Raw genomic sequence first — 8,648 nt, forward strand, 5'->3', positions numbered from 1 at the left:
AAGACTGCAGTGCAGAAGAAAGACACTTGAACTTCAAAGCAAGTGGGCTCCTGATGTGCTTCTAAATGCAGGAACCTATCCCAAACCTACTGTTGAGTCATACAGCTTTCCTTACAAAACTACTGAGAGCAAAAAGATCCTGTCCCTGTCGCATAGCTGAAAGTCTATCTGGAGAGGCAGTAAGGAAACTCAACAATAAATCCTTTCAGAGAGAAGATCCATTGAATGAAGTATTTGAAACTGTTTATGTTCTTAATAGCATCCCTGGCAATATCCATTATGTCTCATGTGGTACACTGGAGGGTGCTGCCTTACCTGTAAAGAAAGGTGGTTTTGTGTATAGTGGGGAGGAGAGCAGTAATGGTGAGGGCAATACAGTCCTGCTAGATGTAACCAACTATAAAAGGAAATGCTGTTGCAAAAGGAGTGGAATGGAACTTGTGGCCCCTTGACAACTCCAAAGAGGTCCAAATTTAACCATCATACTGTAAAAAAGACATCTTTATTTATGATGCATAAGAAACTTTCTATGGTTAGGTTTCGGTATAGAATTATAAAATCCCCGAGACTTCGAGCAAGAGGCAAAGCTTGCAAATTGAGAAAAATCAAGCGAAGGTGGGTGGAGAAAGTTACGAGGGACCACCAAGAGGCGCTCCAGCAGGATTTTGAAAGTGGATTGTGTAATTGGTTTTCCTACTGGAAATCTAAAAGTAGCCGTCTTTGGAAGCGGTACAGGTTATCAGATATGAACAGTAATACACCCAAGTCTTTATGTGGGGAGAATGAAATATGTGCACCTGAGAACTGCCGTACGCAGGATGAGTTACCTGAGGATCCAAAATCTGGAGGGCAGGATGGCAGTGGGGATACTGTCCCCCCAGAACTGCGTGCTAGAGCTTCTGCAGAAGCAGAGACATTGCAGCAGGTGGAGACCAATGGGACTCTGGCAGAGGATCATTGCTCTGACATTTTTGTCTCCGTCACAGGAAAAGAAATTGCGGTTTCAGGTCAAGATGGTGAAGAACCCAAGGAGGCTGTGGGTATAGATGGAATGACAGTGTTGCAATCTTCCTTGCAGGATTCTGATGTCGATGGTTTTGCAAATGGACCTTTATCCATGGAGCTGACACAAAACGAGGACAGCTCTAGCCAAATGGAAGTAGAGGACTCCTTGAACTTGGACATTTTTAGTTCAAAGTTACTAGATCACCCTTACTGTAAGAGTCCTCTTGAGGAGCCTTCACCGGAAAGCACAGGACTGAAATCAGAAACTCGGAAGGGAGGCAAAAGGAACAGTCAGAAAACTTCCCGGGTGCCTGATGAGCAGTTGGCAACGTGGCTTTGTGGTATACCTTTTACATATCCTCGGGCATCCAGGAGTTCCTGAAAACTGCTGGATGTATCGGGTTTACGTGTTGCGTTAATTCCTTTATAAAAATGGTTTGTTGTTGTGAATTGTAAAGGGCACTTAGCCTAACATATGATGAAGTAAGGCTGCAAAGGGGAGAGCTGCATGGAGGAAGGACAAATCAATGGTTATGTGACAAGCAGTTTTGAGAGATAGTTGAGGGATACCTCTGCTTATTTTGTTTTAGAAAATACAATGTAATTTAGTTGGGATCATTGTGGAAAATTGTTGATAGAAATTTCAAATGTTTTATTATGTGATTTCAGAAGATGATATGTGGTTAAAACTTTCAGGTTTTTAAATGGTTAACAATTACTGCTCTTAATTTGGCTTTTGAAAATCCCAGATATTCTAATACTTCTTTCCATCCTTGTCTTCTCTTCTCTTACTCTTAGACTGAAACTAAATCACTCAATCTCAGATTTTAATATCCAAATATTGTTAATTGTACCTTGTTTTTTCTTGGATTGTTCATAAAGCTTAATTAATCTTATTAGACAGTATTTTTTAAAAAGGCAGGACTAGTCTTAGCGAAGGTTCAGCAAAAGGCTTTGGGATTTTTTTACTCAATGCTGAGCATGCTGTATTTGATAGTCTCTCTGAAGAAGAACATGATAAAAATAGTAATTGGTGTGTTATTTATGTATAGCAGCATACTACACACACAGTGAGGAGCAGTAAGCTAACACATTGTGCCATCTTGTACCATGAATATAAGTTCAGGGACATTCTGATAGCTGAAGTCTTCCTTAGGAGAAATTGACTTCATAGAGTCTCTTGAACCTGAAGCTGGTGTCAGCTAGTGCTGAAGGGATTGTTTGCAATTTGACATGCTCTGATTTTTCTGCCCACCATTTTGTCCTTCAATTTTGCAATTGATTCTTTTAAGCAAAATGTGAAGAAGGAGACAGACAGTGAACCTCAGAAGAGGATTTAGCTTTCCACATTCATATCTCCAGGGTGGTGTGGGATGTATTTTTCTGTGACTGGCTTCACATGATCCAGCACAGACCAGGCGCTGTGTTGAGAAACTGAGAGCAACTGTGGTACTCCAGTGAACACTTCTGCAGTGGAGCTCTAAAGTTTGTCCAGCAGAAAAAAGGATGTAGTCCTTTTGTAACAGCCAAGATTACGTCATGTTGACAAAGGTTGAAGTTTTGTGGTCTGGTAGGCAGTCATGTTTTTGGTCATGGCAGGGCTGAATAATACGAAAAAGTAGAATTGAAAAGACAAACAGGAAATGCACTAAACTCTCCCACACTTGACAATTTTAAGAGAATTCTTACCTAGCTTCTGCATGAAACTAAGACTGTTTTCCATTTTCTTGAGAGTTGAGTGTTCTCAGAAAGTTGAAGCCAAGCCTACACAGCATACACATTCATACTGTTAGTATAGCACTTCTGAGCTCTTAAAGGGTGTAAAAAGGAGTTTTGATTGTGGTATGACTATGTACAGGAGGGTTTTTGATGTTTAGGAATGTTGCTAATAATTAACTGCTACCTAAAAGATACTGCTAACCTGGCAAGAGTTCCTGGGGTAGATGCACGAAGGAGATGTGTTAGGGATGCTCTTGGGTTTTGAATTTCTCTGCAGCAGCTGAACTCGGATGTTAATGGGCTGCAATATTTAGTGCATTCTGATATGCTATTGGGTATCAAACAGAGCCCCATGGTAAATGCTGTTCATGATGGGTGTCTGATCTTGTACCAGGGCTGGGCTTTGTGTTTTGTTCCTTGAGTTACACCAGTCCAGGTGAGGTCAGAGTCTAGTTGGAGGTCTCCTGGAGCTCTTCTGCTCTTAGTTGTAGTGGAGAGAACAATCCATTTTATTCATGTGCATGGATAAAAAGCTTTAAAAATTTTTATATATTAAAAGAGAATAAGGTACACTCAACCCCTCTGCATTGTCTATCTAGTCTTCTAGCCAGAGTGAGGAATGTCCTCCCTGTCACAGTCTGCTGAGATGTAAGGGATAGTTGTTAGACCAAGTGTGTGGCAGAGTTACAAGGAAGGTTATCATCCCCTGAAGAATACTTCCTTGTGGTCTGATGTCACTCTTCAATCCTCCTTCTCTTCCTTCTGTCACACTTCTTTTTATATCTTCACTGCTTTACTTGGCTCTTTGTGGTTTGGCTTTTTTTTCTTGGTCTCTCTCCTTTCTTTTTTGTATTCTTACTGCTGTTCTTCTGGCACTTTTTTTCTGTCAGATGTTTCTCTCGTCTTGCTTCTTTCCATCCCGATCTTGAAAGTTTTCAGGAAATATTGTTGAAGCCTTAGTAAGCAGAGAGCTGAACATACACTGTCCAGTGATGCTCTCTGCCATCACATCCTGGCCTGAGAAGAGTCCTGGACTTTGGGTTAGTGCAGTTCCCTGGACTCTGATCTCAGATCCAGCTTTCTGTACACAGAAGATGTGGTTTCAGCTGCATTTGAAAATTCATTTTCAGAAATCTGGGCGACTTGGTCTTTTTTCTCTTGTTCACTCCCAAGTGTTGAAATCCTGCTCTCTATTCTCATTCATTCTCAAAGTGGTTTTGGATGCTTGCATGAGATTTATGTCTCCAGTGTTCATCTTGTGTTTGAGAAAGAACAAAATCTGTTACCTGGGTTTTTTGATTCCTCCAGCATTCATCTCTTCATTATTTCCAAGTTGGTATCTTTTGGTACTGTTGCTGTGGTTACCCAGTGCTTTCCTGGGCAATGGCAAGCAGGCATGTGACAGTCCATGTCACCTTAAATGCCATCCCTAGGATGTAAGAGTAAAGGAGATAACTTGCTGGGAGTCTGTCTGGCATCTCTTCCATTCACTATGGTGGCAGCAGCAGAACTGAGCAGACTGCAAACACTCTGCCAGCTAAGGCTGCTTGTATTTGAGGAGAGCAGTTCTGCCTACCATAAGGACAGGATACTGGGTTTTCAATGACAACTGTTGCAGGAACTGATGGCTTTTCATGTTGCAGTAAAATGATTTCAGATGCTAATTGAAGCAGGCAGGGGGATGGATTCTCCTCTAGCACTGCTATAATTAGTTTGATGTAGGTATGTGTATATATGGTAAGAACAGGGTCTGATCTTTTCCTGGAAAGCTGAGTGATCAGATTTGTGCATTTTTATTTTTGTCCTCCTTCCCCTACCCCCGCTTTTACTGAATGTTGCCAATTTGAGCTGAGTTTTCTTAAATATATACTTGCCATGTGTGGTTCTGTGTGTTGGTTGGGTGCAGAATGATTGCTGCTTGTACTTGTAAGAAATTACTGCTTTATTGGACTGGTGAACTCAGAAGGTTTTTATGTTTGCACTTTCATTTTTCTGGTGTATTTAAAGGATTCCTAGATGAAGTTATGAAGAAATATGGCAGTTTAGTACCACTCTGTGAAAAGGATGTCATGGGAAGATTAAAAGAAGTCTTTAATGAAGATTTCTCCCATAGGTGTGTAGCAGTATCACATTCTGCAGTTTGTAAAGCACAGTTGCTTGCACTGCACACTCCATGTCTAACATCTACCAGAACAGAAGTCTATTTGACATGACCTTGACTTAATTTTTCTCTACCTTTTCAATCCTGTTTTAGAAAACCGTTTATCACGAGGGAGATCATGAAGTATCGGGAAAAACATCCCAAACCCTCCACTTGCAATTTCCGGGTCTTCTATAATAAGCACATGCTAGATATGGATGATTTAGCTACACTGGAAGGCCAGAATTGGCTGAATGACCAGGTCAGAGATGTTGGTGTTTATTTGCTTCCTTACTGCTTTTTAACCAATTTGTATTAGGGTATCAGGTGTGCACCTTCTGCTAACATTACAGGTGAACTATCCTTACTTTGCTCTTGAGAAGTGGTGGGCAGCTTTTACAGTGACAGGTGCAATAATCTGGACGCTGGGAGATGTCACGACTAGACTGTTTCCTTTTGAAGAAATGATGTTTCACCATTTTGATAACATAGTGGCTACCCATAGAGGTTTCAATAACTTGCCCCATCCCCAAGTTTGACCATATTACAAGAAGGATGGAGTGAAATGGTAGACTGTGGCCCACAGCCAAAAACCCAAGAAGGCTGCAGTGCCCAGGGCATGCAGCAGTAGACTTAAATTGAATTAAACTGCATTTCAGATTGAGGCAGACTTCAAGCAGGCAGTTACGGTCTCTCTCTGGGCCGACCACTATTAGTTCCAGAGTGCTTGTCTTTCAGACTCCAGCAAAATGTTACTGTTAAGGCTCCATTCCTTATTGCTGTTTTAAGTGGGATGGGTCTTATGTTTTATGGGAAGTTGTGAATTTGGATCTTAAAAAAAGTATACTGTATGAATTATGTATTCAAATATTTACTAACTCTTACAGATAATTAACATGTATGGTGAACTCGTAATGGATGCAGTCCCTGAAAAGGTGAGGGGTCTTTTTTATTGTGCAAATGTACCTAACGAGAGATTGAGAGGAAAGGGGGAGACTTGGAATATCAGGTACAGAATCAAGATTCAACGCAATGATGTTCTGAGTGGCTCCGTTATAGTTTGTTGCTATCTGCTGCTCAGATTTCCTACCTTTCCTTTTTCCTTTTCAGTGCTGTTGCTCTTGTTTCAGGAACTTACTGGATTAGTTCTGCAGGTGGTATCTGTGGTAGCCTGGTGTTACTGATGTACCTGTACAAGACAGGTGCCCTGGTTTTGCCCATCCCATTGTCCTTTATCCCCTAGAAGTTTCTGTCTCCAGCTGATCTCCTTCTAAAGTGCTTTATCCATGCCCTTGCTCACCAGTCTGGTGTTTCAGCTGAAATTTCTGAGGAAGATGGATTTCTGCTGAGATGACAAACCATGAGTGGTAGCATCTGAACCATGCACATGTGCTGCTTGCACTCACCCTCCCACCCACCTCGTGGCTGTGGGGGCTGTAACAGCTCAAGCTGTGTCAGCTGCCTGCCTGGTGAATGTAAATTGATACAGAGCTGCTTGGTTCCTTGGCAGTATTGACTCTGCAGGACTCTGTTTTGTGCATCCTCAACAGAATGCTTACTGCTTTGCAACTGCAGTGCCTAACTGTGGGTGGCAATTGAAAAAAAGAAAGCAAAAAAACAAAAAAAAACCTCAAGAAAACAAGCCCCCCCTTCTGTGACTGAATTGGCAGCAGTGACAATTATAAAAACCCATCTGTTTACTAGTAGGGCTGAACAATTTTCAGGTGAGACCACAAAGGAAGAACCAAACAAAGGCATTCTTAGATGAGCGCTGCAAAATGTAACTCTTAAAATCTTCAAGCTCAGAAGAAAAAGTGTTGTTGCTTTGATTGGTGGTGATGGTGATTCTTCATTAGTATTCTCTGTACTTCCCAAGTGTGTGCTGGGGTTGGGGTATTGGAGATTGTATCTGTTTGCTTGTGTCTGCTTTTTCTTCGTAGTGCATAATTGAAATCCTCATGGGAGATTTTGTGCTAGTACCTCAGAATGTGGTTTTGAAGTCTGTTGGCATAGCTAATGGGTGTTAGACTGTGTTTTCAAATGCTGAGTTTTCTAACTTTTTTTTTCAAGTAATAAGCCTTCTACAACTTCTACACTGGCAGAATTATTAAAAACAGATGTTGCAGATTTGTTTGTATTAATCTGTTCCTGTAATTGCAAGAAGCTAAGCACAGGGACTAATAGTGTTAACCTGGAGCTAAATATTCTTTTAACATAAATCTACATTTTTTTAGCATAAATGTAGGTTTTTTACTTACAAAATGGATGTGTCATACCTTAAAAATACTTTTCAGTAGCAGAATATTGGTTTTGTCAGGAGCTGGTCATAACAGTTGGATACAAAAGACCATGGTGTTTGACTAAATCTCGTAACTGTTTTGATCAGTTTTTCTTTTTTGAGTTTTAGCTTCCAGCAACTAAAGCCAGAAGGTACTCCCTTCTCCACCACCTCCACTTTTCCAGTCCCATGTTCTCTTCCTTGAGACTTGTAAAGAACAACAAAAACTGTAACTCCTTACCCTGGTGTTTTTCTCCCAAGTCCATCCCCATCAAAAAAATTAAATATGATATGCCTGCAGATACAAAAATGTAAATATAAATGCTGCAGTGGCTCACATGATATATTATAGAGAAATAAGGCTTATTTTATTAGCTGCTGAAGAACAGCAACAGTTTAGGCTTGGCAAAGCCTCTGTTTGTCCCTACTGGGGTTCTGTTTCTAAACCTGCATTAAATATTGCCTCATTACAAGTTGTTTTGTATAAATTATCCTGGGGGAAGGGGAATGACTGTGCATGAAGATTTCTGTGCTCATTCCTCCTCTCTCTCTTTTTTAGGTTCATTTCTTTAACAGCTTTTTTCATAGACAGCTCGTAACCAAAGGATATAATGGGGTAAAACGATGGACTAAAAAGGTACCTTTGACGCTGTGTTATCAGTGCTTGGGTTCTCTTGGGCTGGGCTGGATCAGTAACTTGGAACTGGGTTACAGTGTGGTATCTGCAAAGGGTGTGTTAGCCAAGGAGCTGTACAAAACAGGGAGAGCTTGGTAAAAGTAGTAGTGTGGTACTATTCAAGTTAGTATGGGTATGTTGTGCAAATGTACTTCGACTGGCTAAATCTTCAGTGGTAGGTTATCTCTTTGTGTATGTTCATGCAAGCTGTTAATTTAACTGCGAGAAATGTCTCTTGACTGCTCCTGACAGTGCCAGGTACACTAATCTTCAGGAGAGCAGACTTAATTCTGCTTCTTCCTTTTATCTCAAACTGGCATTCTTTGGCAAAATCGAATTGTTACTCCTGAGTAACACATCCAGGTACTAGAAAGCAGAAATTAGAGACCCATAGTTAAATAAGCCAAACTGTTGTTCTCATGACAAAGAACAGAATTCACTTTGCTTTCCAGAACCCATACCAGATCATGGATTGTGACATTTTCAGAGGTAGCTAATACAAAAAGAAATGCGCTCTCCTTTTTTTTCTATGAACATTTGTCCTTTCTAATACGGGAGATGAGACAAGACTAATCAAGGGCCATGTTTGAATGTATGATCTTTCTGCAGAAGCACTTAAATAGCACACATCTGTGAAATGCTAGAGATGAACTCATTATCTGAATATAAAATCTATTCATATAATTTATTAAAATCTCTTTAAAGAGAGAGAATATTAGTGCTTAATATTCCCAGATATTATTTTTTTAAAAGTTCTTTTTCTCCAGCAACCCAAGTTTTGCAAAAACCTCAAAAATTAAGGTAGATTCTGGAAGCAGAACCTGTATTCC

The 8,648-nt window shown here is 40.5% G+C and overlaps 1 protein-coding gene across 1 annotated transcript in view; it reads left to right on the forward strand.

Annotated features, from left to right (window-relative positions):
- Positions 1 to 409: 409 nt before the first annotated feature.
- Positions 410 to 8,648, forward strand: part of SENP5 (SUMO1/sentrin specific peptidase 5) — a 15,528-nt gene continuing 7,289 nt past the window's right edge. Inside the window, exons 1-5 of the mRNA XM_009083941.1 lie at positions 410 to 1,346; positions 4,732 to 4,837; positions 4,979 to 5,126; positions 5,752 to 5,799; positions 7,702 to 7,779. Coding sequence (XP_009082189.1) covers positions 410 to 1,346; positions 4,732 to 4,837; positions 4,979 to 5,126; positions 5,752 to 5,799; positions 7,702 to 7,779 — 1,317 coding nt within the window. The remainder of the gene's footprint in view (positions 1,347 to 4,731; positions 4,838 to 4,978; positions 5,127 to 5,751; positions 5,800 to 7,701; positions 7,780 to 8,648) is intronic.

The sequence above is a fragment of the Acanthisitta chloris genome, unplaced genomic scaffold (genome assembly GCF_000695815.1).
Source record: "Acanthisitta chloris isolate BGI_N310 unplaced genomic scaffold, ASM69581v1 scaffold12421, whole genome shotgun sequence".
NCBI classification, from domain to species: Eukaryota; Metazoa; Chordata; class Aves; order Passeriformes; family Acanthisittidae; genus Acanthisitta; species Acanthisitta chloris.